The 14,078-nt window shown below is 45.2% G+C and overlaps 2 protein-coding genes across 4 annotated transcripts; both read left to right on the top strand.

The window, feature by feature from the left end:
* Positions 1-12: 12 nt before the first annotated feature.
* HARS2 (histidyl-tRNA synthetase 2, mitochondrial) lies at positions 13-7,216 on the top strand. 3 transcript variants are annotated; one of them, XM_067731976.1, is made up of 13 exons: positions 13-331; positions 1,540-1,614; positions 2,017-2,136; positions 2,246-2,341; positions 3,036-3,161; positions 3,267-3,374; positions 3,634-3,732; positions 4,053-4,146; positions 4,474-4,601; positions 4,694-4,936; positions 5,094-5,210; positions 6,393-6,539; positions 6,956-7,216. In XM_067731976.1, exons 1-13 carry the CDS (start codon positions 113-115, stop codon positions 7,013-7,015), a joined length of 1,632 nt encoding a protein of 543 aa, XP_067588077.1. In that variant the 5' UTR covers positions 13-112; the 3' UTR covers positions 7,016-7,216. The 3 variants fall into 3 exon arrangements, with proteins under 3 accessions (XP_067588077.1, XP_067588079.1, XP_067588078.1); XM_067731977.1 differs by having other exon boundaries at positions 102-331; positions 1,461-1,614; XM_067731978.1 differs by lacking the exon at positions 1,540-1,614.
* Positions 7,217-8,486: 1,270 nt separating this feature from the next.
* Positions 8,487-14,006, top strand: ZMAT2 (zinc finger matrin-type 2). Its single transcript, XM_067731998.1, has 6 exons — positions 8,487-8,632; positions 8,963-9,056; positions 10,274-10,397; positions 11,643-11,716; positions 12,161-12,306; positions 12,968-14,006. Exons 1-6 carry the CDS (start codon positions 8,615-8,617, stop codon positions 13,109-13,111), a joined length of 600 nt encoding a protein of 199 aa, XP_067588099.1. The 5' UTR covers positions 8,487-8,614; the 3' UTR covers positions 13,112-14,006.
* Positions 14,007-14,078: the final 72 nt, after the last annotated feature.

Genomic DNA, 14,078 nt, shown 5'->3' on the forward strand with positions numbered 1-14,078 from the left:
AGTACAACAATCACTTCCGGCTCCTACCGGAAGTGCGGGAACTGGGCGGGAGCCTGAGAGGGCTGGAGCAGCCCTCCGGAATTCAGGAGGTGTAGAAACGCTCACCTCTTCTATGGTGCTCCGGCTTCGCCTCTACAGCGCCCTATACCCTTCCTGGGGTCCTATCTGCCTCTTTCCTAGGTCCTTTGCCTCGTGTTCCGGAAATCCTGCCTCCTGCTGCACGATGCCCCAGCTCGGACTCCTACATGGGAGGGCCTGGGCTGTGCTGTTTGGCCAGCTCCGGCGACCGCCCGGTGCTGTATGCATCAGGGCAGTCCATTCTCATAGCCAGGTGAGCCAGACTGAGATAGCTCTGGTCTGTCGGGGCAGGATCTCCAGGTCTGAAAGCATAGACTCGCGGCCTGTACTCCCGCAGTATTAACAGTCGGTTTTTTATTGAGTGCCCACCATGTACCGACACAGAGCTAAGGCCTTTTAGGATGCTTTGTCATTTAATCATCATAGCAATCTTGAGATGTTGGGGTTATTATTTCCGTTTTACAGTTGAAGAAACGGAGGCTCCAAGGTTAAATGACTTATCTATGGCTACATAGTAAGGGAGCATTTTAATATAGGTCCACAGTCCCTTATCTGAACCTTTTGGGATCAAACACATTTAAATTTTTTTAAGCAAAATATATGAATATTCCCACTAAGTGAGATGACTAACGGCCATAAGTAGAGTGAGTTCACATTAGAATTTACCTCAAAATTTTTAGTTTTCAGAGATTATGGATTCTTAGGAGGGGTTGTGGGCTTCAACTGCTGTCCTTTGGAGCACAGAATCTGCCAAAGTATGAACTACTACACGCTCTATATTTCTGGAAGGGCATACAGCCTGCTGGGGATAATCAAAATCACAGATTCTGTTTTACCTTGGGAATGACACTTTTGTGTTCCTAGTAGATGCTTTGTGCTATCATGAACAACAGAGCTCAGATCTTTTGTTATTTGCAGTCACAGCATCCTACCAGCCGGCTTTTTTTTTTTTTTTCAATCAGGAAATCCATTCCTTTTCATTCCACAGGCATGTTCTGTGTTCTTGGGCTGTTTCTCTTCTGTCTTCCAGTTACTTTTTCTCTATCTCCAAACCTAATGACCATTACTACCTTATTAACAATTCTTAGTTTTTGCTCTTTGAGTAGGAACTGAGAACTGGAGATCCTACTAATCCCTACTCCTATATGGTTAGTGGTGGTAGTCTTGGGTTGCTTTGTGCCTTCCTTGTTTTTTGCTGGTTAAAGTTTTTCATACTTTTAAAAACTCCAATTATAGTGAGGAAGCTTGTATGGTAAACATCTGATCCCATATGTATTACATATATGTTGCAGATACAACTGGGTTTTTGGAAGTGGGCTGAGATTGGGATAGATTAGATAGTGTTCAGACTTCCTGTTGCTCAGGGCCAAAAATATTTTCAGGTTGGTGGTACACAGGGCCAGAGATACCACACGTTTGGCCAGTATTGAGAGGAGCCATATCTCACATTTCTTCTGCCAGGTTGCGGAGGCAGCGTTAGCAACCCAACTGAAACCACATCAAGAGAAATCAAATTTTATTATCAAGACCCCAAAGGTAATGCCCTTTGCCCCACCCTGTCTGTTAGAGTGCCTTGGAGTTCTGCCCTGTGCTTCTCTTCCTGACCACTTTTAATGTTTTTGTTTTTGTTTGTTTGTTTGTTTTGGCTGTGCCGCATGGCTTGCGGGATCTTAGTTCCCCGACCAGGGGTTGAACCCAGGCCCTTGGCAGTAAAAGCGCAGAGTCCTAACCACAGGACCCCCAGGGTATTCCCTATTTTTAATTTTTCACTATTTCACTAATTCTTCACTATTCTTGAGATACTGGGTGGGGCTCATAGTCGTCTGAACTCAAAGAGATTTCAACTCCAGACCTTAGATTATAGATATAGTTTAACTCTTTGTCTTAAATGGACTTGTCTTTGTCTTTGTTTTCACTCTGGCTCCTTTTGGTTTCTAGGGCACCAGAGATCTTAGTCCCGAGCAGATGGTCCTGAGGGAGAAAATTCTTGATATGGTTGTTAGCTGCTTTAAACGTCATGGAGCAAAGGGGTTGGATACCCCGGCATTTGAGCTAAAGGTAAGAGGAGAAAAAAAATGCAGGAACCCCATTTCTTTCCCAAAGGGCTTCTAGCCTATGTTCTGGAGTCCTCCTTTTAACCGTGGCACTTTCCGTTTGACCCCTGCAGGAAATGCTTACTGAGAAGTATGGAGAGGACTCTGGGCTCGTCTATGATCTGAAGGATCAGGGTGGAGAGCTATTGTCCTTGCGCTATGACCTTACTGTATCCTTCTAAGTACGGCAGCCTGACTTACCTCTTTCCAAACCCAGAGGTCATTCTCTGATAACGGGACAGGAGTGACTCTGGGACCCTATAGGTTCATTGGCAGCAGCCTTTACTTCAAGTTTCTTCCAGAAGGCAATTCTGCCAGCAGAGCCTGGCCTGGAGCTCTGTCATTTAAGTTTATAGTGTGTCAGACTCCCTTGAGGAAGCTTGCAAAAATACTGATTCTTGACCTCTAGCCCCAGATTTTCTTAATTCTGTAGCTGGAGTGGTGTTCAGAAATCTGCATTTTAAATAGATACCTGGATAATTAAGATGCAAGTGGTCCTTGAACACTTGAAGAAACATTGATATAGAAGTTGTAGGCAAATCCAGGTTCTGAAGCTTGACTCTTCTGAGACAGTTGAGACTTGATCTGAATGGGAGGGAATGGCCCAGACTTGAAGTTCTTGGATCATTTCTATCTCTGCTTCCCCTGCTTTCTACCAGACTTGCAGGGATTCCTTCATTTGACACTATTCAGTGTTTATTGATTGCTGTGCCTTGGTGATAGTGGGAAAGGAGGCAGAGAAAGTCCTTGTTCTAATCCTAGTGGATGAGATCCAGTTGATAGAGGCCCAGTCCTCCCTAATGTCTTTCCACTCGGGCTAAGCTCTGGATGTAGTATTCTTCCTCCTTAACCTATTTATGTGAGGTCCCTTTTGCTCGTTATCTGGCCATGAATAAAGTGAAGAAGATGAAACGCTATCATGTTGGAAAGGTGTGGCGTCGGGAGAGCCCAACCATAGCCCAAGGCCGCTACAGGGAATTCTGCCAGTGTGTAAGTGACCTGATGGAGGCAGCGTGGTTTGATAGTTCTGGGGACCACAACCTAGGAACTGGCTGCTCACTAATTTTTTTTCGCCCGTCTTTTTCTTTGCTGTAGGACTTTGACATTGCTGGTCAGTTTGACCCTATGATCCCTGATGCAGAGTGTTTGAAGATCATGTGTGAAATCCTTAGTGGGTTGCAGCTGGGGGATTTTCTCATTAAGGTGAGGCCAGAGCTGAGGACTGAGGGGAGAAGTCTGGATTTGGCCTAATGCTGTTTGAAAACATAGGTGACCCCAGCCATTAAGCCTGTAGCTCTAGGACTTTCTTAGTACAGGTGTTGCATTTTATATCTATATCTATATAGTCACCCTGTGGAATTTCCTTACTATCCCTTTTATGAGTCAGGCAAGTAGGGACTGCCATTGTTTTGAGGGAGAGGTCATTCATAAACCACTTGGGTCACTTCCATTGAGTTCACAGGTCAATGACCGGCGGATTTTGGATGGGATATTTGCCGTCTGTGGTGTTCCTGAAAGCAAGTTCCATGCCATCTGCTCCTCGGTAGACAAACTAGACAAGGTAACAAAGAAGACATGCTTCAGTAGATCCTATCAGAGTTTCTGCCCTGCCTTCAAATCTATATATACCTTTAGAGGAAAATAAGGAGATGGTGGCTGGAAGTGAGCTATTTCTGGGAGGAAGGTAAGGAGACATTCTGAAACGAGACCTGAGTTTTGCTGTGCAGTGGAGATTATGGCTGGATTTCCTAAGCTGCCTCTGACTTTGCTGAGTAGAGTGTTAGCTACTCGTGACATACATAATGAATGAAATGAGATGTCCTTTTCCATTAAGAGAAAGAAGGATCTTGGGGCTAGGCTAATGTTTGGGTGTTTGTGCAGATGTCTTGGAAAGATGTGAGACATGAGATGGTGGCAAAGAAAGGCCTGGCTGCTGAAGTAGCTGATCGAATTTGGGATTACGTCCAATGTCATGGTAAGAATCAGTGTTTTCAGAGGTACATGATAGAACCAGAGTGAGGGTGATAAGTGTATAACTTCTACGTCTGAAACAGCTCCTTTTCATAAATGTGCTAAGTTCCAGAGCCTGGTTTTAATTTAATAACCTTTTTACTTACTGTAACCAGTTATGTCTTTAGGTGTCAAAGATGGAGGCAGAAGAGGAGAATCTGGTCATATGTGATCAGGATCTTTTTTTTAAAGAAAATGAGGAGGACTAGCTGGAGCATATTAGGGATAAATTTGGATGAAACACATCTGGGTGTATAACACAGACATTATTTCTCCCCACATGTCTCCCCAGGAGGGGTGTCCTTGGTGAAACAAATGTTCCAGGATCCCAGACTATCCCAGAACAAGCAGGCCCTAGAGGGCTTGGGAGACCTGAAGCTGCTATTTGAATATCTGACTTTATTTGGAATTGCTGAAAAGGTAAGCTGGGTAGGGAGTGCACCTCCTGCTGTGTCTAGGGCTCTCAGGGTCCTGAGTCTTGTCTAAGACTGACTATAACCTTGTTCCCACAGATCTCCTTTGACCTGAGCCTGGCTCGGGGCCTGGACTACTATACAGGAGTGATCTATGAAGCGGTGCTGCTACAGACCCCAGCTCATGCTGAGGAGGAGCCACTGAATGTGGGCAGTGTGGCTGCTGGTGGGCGCTATGATGGGCTGGTGGGCATGTTTGACCCCAAAGGCCACAACGTGCCATGTGTGGGGCTCAGCATTGGGGTGGAGCGGATCTTCTCCATTGTGGAGCAGAGGATGAAGGTAGGTCCTCGGTAGGGTTAGAGTAGGGCTGCAGACCTTAAAAACTCTCATGTTTCTGGAAGTGCAGTTGGACTGTTTTTCTGATGATTGTTTTGTTTTGAATTATTGGTGCAAAGGAAGTTTTTATTAGTTTTACCTTCTCTCTCTCTTTTACTAGACTTTTGGTGAGAAGATACGGACCACAGAGACCCAAGTGTTTGTGGCCACACCACAGAAGAACTTTCTCCAAGAACGGCTGAAGCTAATTGCAGAGCTTTGGGATGCTGGGATCAAGGTATAATGGAGCTAATATCCAAAACATCTAGCTATATGTGGAATTCATGCACCAGGCCCACTTCTACCTTATGCCTAAGGTGGAACTCAAGATCTTTCTAGTCTTCACTAGTGTGTCTTCATAGGGTATGAGGGTGATCTACTTACTTATTTGGATATGCCTGCTCCTGGGGTTTGAGTGGTATGGTCACTTCTTTTTTTTTTTTTTTTTAACATCTTTATTGGAGTATAATTGCTTTACAATGGTGTGTTAGTTTCTGCTTTATAACAAAATGAACCAGCTATACATATACATATATCCCCATATGTCCTCCCTCTTGCATCTCCTTCCCACCCTCCCTATCCCACCCCTCTAGGTGGACGCAAAGCACCGAGCTGATATCCCTGTGCTATGTGGCTGCTTCCCACTAGCTATCTATTTTACTTTTGGTAGTATATATAAGTCCATGCCACTCTCTCACTTTGTCCCAGCTTACCCTTCCCCCTACCCGTGTCCTCAAGTCCATTCTCTATGTCTGCATCTTTATTCCTTTCCTGCCCCTAGGTTCTTCAAAATCATTTTTTTTTCTTTTTTAGATTCCATATATATGTGTTAGCATACGGTATTTATTTTTCTCTTTCTGACATACTTCACTCTGTATGACAATCTCTAGGTCCATCTACCTCACCACAAATAACTCAATTTCGTTTCTTTTTATGGCTAATATTCCATTGTATATATGTGCCACATCTTCTTTATCCATTCATCCGTTGATGGACACTTAGGTTGCTTCGGTATGGTCACTTCTAAGTCCCCTATTCTTTTTTTGAAAATTAATTAATTATTTTTTGGCTGCATTGGGTCTTCGTTGCTGCACGCAGGCTTTCTCTAGTTGCGGCGAGTGGGGGCTACTTTGCGGTGCGTGGGCTTCTCATTGCAGTGGCTTCTCTTGTTGCGGAGCACAGGCTCTAGGCGTGCGGGCTTCAGTAAGTAGTTGTGGTACATGGGCTCAGTAGTTGTGGCTCACGGGCTCTAGAGTGCAGGATCAGTAGTTGTGGCGCATGAGCTTAGTTGCTCCGCGGCATGTGGGATCTTTCCGGACCAGGGCTCGAACCCATGTCCCCTGCATTGGCAGGCGGATTCTTAACCACTGTGCCACCAGGGAAGTCCCTAAGTCCCCTATTCTTTCTTCACCCTTTTCAGGCAGAGCTGATGTATAAGAACAACCCTAAACTACTAACTCAACTGCACTACTGTGAGAACACGGGCATCCCACTGGTGGTCATTATTGGTGAGCAAGAACTGAAGGAAGGGGTCATCAAGCTCCGTTCAGTGGCCAACAGGGAGGAGGTGAGTGGGGGCAGGCAGAAATAGGAGGGACCAAGTGTTTCTACTTTTCTTAGATCCTTTAAGAAATATATATCTTTTGGCTGAGAAAATATCTCCAGGGTTAATCGTGATAGAGATGAATGAGCACCCACCCTAGGCAACCATTATAGCCGATGATTGGTTGGGTGGGCAAAAGGACAAACGAAATCTCTATGGGTATTTCAAGACTCATCAACAAAATAGACATAGATCAGGTGTTTGAATCCCTTTAGTCTTGAGGGCATACATTCTCCAGGTCAGGTTGAAGCACATACTCCTCCCTACTGGTTGCATAAGTAGTGGGAGCAGTTGCACAGTTAAATGAATCCAGAAAAGTAGTGGCTAAGGAACTAGTATCACTCTCTAGTTTGTCACATGAGAGTTCTGTTATGTTTCAGGTGGCCATTACACGGGAAAATCTTGTGGCTGAAATTCAGAAGCGACTGTCTGAGTCTTGATCCTTGCCTGAATGCCATCTGCTGCTCTTTGTAGAAAAGGTTTCATCTAGGACTGACTTCCTGAGGGACTTCATAACTGCTGGCCAGGATGGGTGACAAGTGCCTCTGCATCCTTCATCCTTCCTGGGTGCAGAACTGTAGAAGGCCCTGAGGACTCCTGGGCTAGTGTGAGCAGCTATTCTGCATGGGCGCAGATGGCTGGTACGTGACAGAGACATGCTCTAACATCCGAGGCAGATGGCAGGTTTGAAATGCCACTGAGTGCTGCCAACAGGTGCTGAGATGGTTGCTATGAGCAAATCTCTGGGAAAGTCACCTCAGGTTGAGAGGATTCTGACCATTGAGATCAAAAGTCAAATACTTAGCCTTCTGCTCTGGCTTCTGAGCCAGTTTCTGGGAAGTTTGTCCATAACCTGCCCTTGGCCTGTCCAGGTAGTTTTTGGGAGACAGCAAAGAGTTGGGCAATGACTGTCTTCTGTTTTGTTTGAGGACAGAGATGCTATCCCAAGGGCATAGCAGTGCCCATATTGATGTGGCATCTCTCTAGCCCATCCATTGTTAATAATAGCAGGGTGAGGCTGTCTGTTTAATAATCTTGAATGTTGAACTTAATAAGTGACCTGACAAGATTGAGATCTGATCTTTTGAGATTTTGGAGACCATTACCTGTGCCAGAATCACTGCTCTGACTTCCATGTCCTGCCATGGAGGTGCCTGTTCTAGAAGTGGTTGTATAATATATTAAATAAAATATTAAATATAGTAGTTTGGATAATTTGTTACCAAGGGATTGGTTTGCATAGGCCATGGAAAACGCTTGAGTGTACGCTGGAGGATTCTGTGAGCTAGGAGTAACCTCCCTGGGGTGATGTTTCTGTATTCAGTGAAGGGAGCAGCCACAGTTCCCCTTCCCCCCAACTTGGAGATACAGTCACGTCACTAAATCAGTGTATAGTGAGATATCTGCTAGAGTTCTTCACCCTAGAGTGTTGTTGATGACCGACCTTCCCAAGTCCCATCATGTTGATTAAACTGTGCACTATAGATTGAATGACTGTTTCTCAGCTGAAGGAAAAATGAGTTAACCAAAGTTTGATAGCATTGCTTCAAGATAAAGAGACAAGCCGCAAAAAGCGCTTTGCATATGTGCGTTGGAAAGGCTGCAGCCTTTACAAACAGTTCAGCGCTCTTGGGGCCATATTTTTAGTGCATCTAGAGCCCCTATAACGGCGCTTCAGCCTTAAAGAAGGTTTGGAAATTCTTGGCAGTGCACGCAGGTTGATTAGATTAGATCAGAGAGCACTGATCCGAATCTCATTTTCCTCTTTGGTTAAAAAGACAAGTTGAATCTACGCTTGTTTTGAAAGCCACGGCAAAAACGTTTCCAGGCGCCCTTACTTCCGTGTTGCTTCAAACTTTCCTTGCGCATGCGCTATTTCTTTGGCGCGGGGGCGGGGCCGACAATCCTGTTTTAGAAGCCCTCCAGTGCTTAGCTCGTTTAGAACACGAGAGTCTAAGCTTATTGGAGGCAAGCGTGCTTTACGGCTCAAGGCCGCTTTTTACGGCATTTTCCGGCTTCCCATTCACTTCGAAGTGAAGATGGCGTCGGGCAGTGGGGTAGGTGTTGTGTGTGAGGAGGCTTGGGGTGGGGGGTCGGGGGTGGCTTCTCGGCGCCGAGTATTCTGCACCCGATTGACTTCCCGACACCTCCTCGCAATCTAATGGCCCCAGTTCAAGAGCTTCTTCGTAAGGCCCTGGCACAGGGTCAGCGGAATCGGGGAGGGCTCTGGTTGGGGTCCTGAGGCAACCTCAGCCTCCTGGTGCTGTCCGGAGAGGCTTCGCTTTCCCCAGGTCCCGGGGCCGCCTTGGCAGCGAGGACGCGCTTCCGTTTTTCCAGGAGTCGGACACGATTAGCGACGAATCTCAAGCGCTTTTTCCTCCCCCCAGACAAAAAACTTGGACTTTCGCCGAAAGTGGGACAAAGATGAATATGAGAAGCTCGCCGAGAAGAGGCTCACGGAAGAGAGAGAAAAGAAGGATGGTGGGTGCCTTCTCCATCAAGTGTTAAGTGTATTATAGAGGCGATGCAATGGTTGGAGAGTGGGTGGGGAGTTGAAATGCGCTGTCCTCATTTCTTGTGTAACCTTTGGCAGAGCATTGCCTCCCTGGTCCTCAGTTTCTTCAGGTATGAGAGCGAGGAGATGGACTGAAGTGCTTTTGAGGTGCTTTCCAGCTCTGTGATTCTGCTTCCTTGCCTTACCTTTGTTTGGCTCATTTCGTACTTTCCTCAAGTACAGAGAAGAGAGTGGGATCCTTACTAGTGACAGGAGAAGGAGTATTTTGCTGCTTTGTATTATTGCTTTTGAAGAGCAGCAGGGAACATGGTATTGTTTAACCTAGCGCTTAGTGCTGTTCTCTGTGCGTTATACTATGTCAGGGAGTTGGTGCTTCTCTCCTAGAGATTCCACTGTATAAAAAGAAACGTCTTATTTTCTCATCTGTTTTCAAACTGTACATTTTTCTTCTGCTTTACTTCTACACCACGTTGCATAATCTAACTTTTGGTTTTTATGTAACTTGTACAATAGTACTTGACATATAACAGATATTTCCTAAATGTTGGTCCCCTTTAAAAGTTTTCCCAGCTCTCAGAAGATTCCTTTCTGTTTTATGCTTGGGATATCTGTTTGAAAGCACTATTGAGTGGTCTTACTCTTCTTTTAAAAGGTTGCTTTTTGTGAAAATTCAGAGCTCCTCCCTTCAATTCAGTTAATTAATGAATAAAAAATATTGCTTTTAGGGGCTTCCCTGGTGGTGCAGTGGTTGAGAGTCCGCCTGCCAATGCAGGGGACACGGGTTCGTGCCCCGGTCTGGGAGGATCCCACATGCCGCGGAGCGGCTGGGCCCGTGAGCCATGGCCGCTGAGCCTGCGCGTCCGGACCTTGTGCTCCGCAACGGGAGAGGCCACAACAGTGACAGGCCCGCATATCGCAAAAACAACAACAACAAAAAACACATTGCTTTTAGACTCGTTGGATTTGAAGTGGAGGAAAGATGTAGAGAGTTAGGGATTGCTTGTCATTTTTTCTGTGTTGAGCTTCTCCTTAGCTGCTGCTAGAAGTGACTGTTGTGTCCCTTGCTTCAGGTTTCAAAAAGACATGAAAGTAAACCTCAGGATTTTGGATTTCACGCGTTTCTTTTCCTTTCTGGTTAAGGAACTCTAATAATGAAGGGACTTCCTTCCCCATTATATTTCAGGAAAACCAGTGCAGCCAGTCAAGCGAGAGCTTCTCCGGCATAGGGACTACAAGGTGGACCTGGAATCCAAACTTGGGAAGACAATCGTCATTACCAAGACCACCCCACAGTCTGAGATGGGAGGGTGAGTGGCTTTTCATCTTTCTCTGCAGCCAGGAGTAAGTCTAATAAACTGCGTTGGTTTTAGGAAGTGTTGAGCAGGGTACCTGGCCTTAGAATAACAACCTTGTTTCCTGTAATTCCATCCATTGTCCTCCAGGGTCTCAAGTTAACATAATAGTGTCTCTAAGAGGGGTCACTCTGTAGGCGTCTTCATATTAGCACTGTAACTACTTCTTAATATCTTAAAAAGGGATTATTTGTTCTCCTGCCAGAGGAAGAAATGAACAAAAGGACTACTGAGGAGATTTCTAGGGGAGAAATTAGGTGAAGCTAGAATGGAGCCCAGGAGCTGTTGATGGTGAATAAAGGGGGTTGAGGTTCCAGACTGGCTGCAAAGGTTGTAGCTGTTATGGATTTCCTGGTTGTGCACCTTCCTCCTAGACCAAGGCTATAACCTTTAGGAAGAAGGGTCCCACAAGAACTCTTCATCTTTTTGCTCACCACTACCTCTCTGTCCAGTTAGGTTTTCCAGCAGGAACATAACACAGATAACAACGAGTGACACTTTTCTGAGCTGCTTCTCTGAGTAAATCCACTGTTGTCCTTCCTCTTTGTGTTAGTTATCTATTGCTATTTAAATTAATACATTAACCCAGTATTTAGCAGCATAAAACAATGGATAGCTCACAGTACCTGTGGGGAAGTAACCTGGGAAAGGTTTACCTAGGTGGTTCTGGCTCAGTGTCTCTCACAAAGCTGTCATCAAGGTGTCTGCTGCGTCTGCATTCATCTGAGGTATAAGTGGGGCTGGAGGATCTGCTTCCAAGCTCTGTCACGTGGCTGTGGTTTGGAGGCCTCAGTTCTATGCTCCATGGGCCGCTCCATAGTGCTGCTCACAACAAAGCAAGTGACTTCCCCAGGGCACGTGATCCTCGTGAACAGACTAAGGCAGAATCCATGTTTTTTTATAACCTAATCTTGGAAGTGACATAGAATCACCTTTGATACATTCTATTGATCACACAGACTAACGCTTGTGCAAATTGGGAAGGGCCTATATAGGGTAGGAATACCAGGAGTGTGGGATCATTGTGGGGGCCATCTTGGAAGTTGGCAGCCACACTCTTCCAAGAGCCAAGGCTTTGTGGAAATGAGAATGCTGCTTCTAAAAAGAAATTTTACCTAAAAATAATGAGTTTTTTGGTTGAAAACGATAACATCCTTACAACCAGATGTGACCATAGTGCTATTTCTTTCTGTTTTCTAGATACTATTGCAATGTCTGTGACTGTGTGGTGAAAGACTCCATCAACTTCCTGGATCACATTAATGGAAAGAAACGTAAGACTTGGAGGTAGTTTGTGATTGGGGCTGGATTTGAGTTTTGGAGGTGGGGTGCGGGAAAGGGTAGTTACTATTGGGCCTCTTTTTCAGTGTCTGGGGAATTCTCTAGTTGCTTCAGCATAGGTCATTCTTTACTTCATTATTTAATGTTTCTGGGGTCCATGAGGTATCTGTTCTAAGCTGTCAACAAGCCCAGACCATGGTCTTCTCCAGGGCCCAGCTGTCCCTACTGGTGTGCATCTGCTCAGTAAGGGTAATTGAAAGCTGCGTATATCTTGTTATCTGGGGCTGCTGCCAGGGAAATTTTTTTTAGCCCTAATTATTTTTACTGTGTGTTTTATGAGTCTGTTTTTTGTTTTTTTTTTAATGTCAGGAAAAGACTTTTTGAGGGACTTAGGATGTCTTAACAACCTTACCTTCTTCACTGTTGACCCTACCCAGATCAGCGAAACCTGGGCATGTCTATGCGTGTGGAACGTTCCACTTTGGATCAGGTGAAGAAACGTTTTGAAGTCAACAAGAAGAAGATGGAAGAGAAGCAGAAGGATTATGATTTTGAGGAAAGGATGAAGGAACTCAGAGAAGAGGTAGGCTCTCTTCCTCATTCCACTTCCATCCCCAGAGGAGAGTTGTATCTCCTGCATTTCTGTACATTAAGGGGGACATTTATTGCCCTTGTTTGGGACTCTCATAATCTGAAGGAAATGGCTCTAAACCTATCCCTTTTTTCTGGACTCTCTGGGCCATACTTTTTTTTTTTTTTTTTTTTAAACTACAGGAGTGATTAATTAAATGCACCTAGTCCCCAGCAGGCCCGTGGAACCAGGCTGACTGGGTCAGAGTTCTGTTTCCTTCACATACTGGCTGTGAATCTTGGATAAGTTATATAACCTCTTTGTGCCTCTGTTTCCTCATATTCAAGATCTTAGTATATAATACACATAAAGCACTTAGACCAGTTCCTGGCTTGTACTCTATGCCCCAGAATGTTAGTTCCTATTATGTGGCTTTACTCCCATCACCTTGTTAAGAACTAGAGATGAACTGGGATGTAGGATTGAGAAGTGCTTTCCACAGGCTAAAACTTCTCTTTCTTGTCCCTTATGATCTTTACTGTGGCTTTTCCTCTGCTCTTGAAATTTTACTTGTCTTTAATTATTTTATTCTAAAGATAGAAAGGAAGCTCACCTATCTCTTTCAACATTTGGCTCACGAGTCTGAACTGATTCTGAGTGATTTCCCTTCTAGGAGGAAAAGGCCAAAGCCTACAAGAAAGAGAAACAGAAGGAGAAGAAAAGGAGGGCTGAGGAGGACTTGACATTTGAGGAGGATGATGAGATGGCAGCTGTGATGGGCTTCTCTGGCTTTGGTTCCACCAAGAAGAGTTACTGAGGCTTTTTATGCTTGGCTTTTTGCCAGGCCTAACTTTGTGTGTGTGGGCGTCATCTTTTGGGAGGTACTGGGGAAAGTCCTTAAGAGTGGCAGTGGGGAGGGCTAGAGGGTGGGTGTTTGTGGTTTCCCTCTACCTTGGGAGAGAGCACAGGATGCAAAGGAATGTGCTGTGGCATGTTCCTTCAGCCTCAGTATTTCACTGGAGACAGAGGACGTCTGATCATCTGAGTTCCCAATAAAGAAAAACCACCTCTTCTGAGGCTGCTTTCCGGAAACTCCCCTTGCATCTTTCCCTCTTCATCTGTCCATCTCATCTGAGCATCCTACATTTACCCTGTGTTCTGCCTTTGTTTTAATTTTTACTCTTGCTTAGCCTACAGCAGAAGGGTTCTCTGGGTCCCCAGTTTCCAGTTGATAGCATATTCTTGCCTGGCCCCTCCTTTTGCCATTCTCCCCCAGTCCCGCCCCGTGGTTCTCCGGCCACCTGTGCATGCATGTGTACTTCTGCCTGGGTCATTGGTATGTGCGGGTGCGTGTGCATGAAACTGTCACATAGAGGGAGCCTAAGCTAGAGCCTCAGGAGCATTGCTGCCTTGGGGCCTGGTGTTCTCAGCTTCCTCAGAGCATGTAACAGGAAATTAAATGGGATGAGTGTTTGGTGTGGTTTTTGTCTGGTGAGTTTTTTAACCTTTGTTCTTCATATGTAAACTGTTCAGCTTTTCCTATTTGTTTCATTTTATTGAGGATTACTCTGTTTTTGTCTTCCTTGTAAGCAGGCTCTTGGAAGAACCTGTTTGATGCAAAAAAGAAAAAGGAGAAAACCTCATATGGGAGCCCTTGGGTCTCAGAGGCTGTTCAACATGTATAATAAATAGCATTGACTGGGCCTATTTCACATTTGGTGGGAACATCCCATATTCTTCCCTGTGTATTGTTTTTTCTTCCCCATACTTATTCTTCTCCCTTC

Source organism: Pseudorca crassidens, chromosome 3 (assembly GCF_039906515.1).
Source record: "Pseudorca crassidens isolate mPseCra1 chromosome 3, mPseCra1.hap1, whole genome shotgun sequence".
Lineage (NCBI taxonomy): Eukaryota > Metazoa > Chordata > Mammalia > Artiodactyla > Delphinidae > Pseudorca > Pseudorca crassidens.

Bases quoted from the DNA above. Each gene is read 5' to 3' on its own strand.
- HARS2 (XM_067731976.1), top strand. From the start codon at position 113: ATGGTGCTCCGGCTTCGCCTCTACAGCGCCCTATACCCTTCCTGGGGT. The intron at 2,137-2,245 runs GTAAGAGGAGAA...TGACCCCTGCAG, and splicing joins CCCCGGCATTTGAGCTAAAG to GAAATGCTTACTGAGAAGTA. The intron at 2,342-3,035 runs GTATCCTTCTAA...TATTTATGTGAG, and splicing joins CCTTGCGCTATGACCTTACT to GTCCCTTTTGCTCGTTATCT.
- ZMAT2 (XM_067731998.1), top strand. The intron at 9,057-10,273 runs GTGGGTGCCTTC...ATTATATTTCAG, and splicing joins AGAGAGAGAAAAGAAGGATG to GAAAACCAGTGCAGCCAGTC. The intron at 10,398-11,642 runs GTGAGTGGCTTT...TCTGTTTTCTAG, and splicing joins CCACAGTCTGAGATGGGAGG to ATACTATTGCAATGTCTGTG.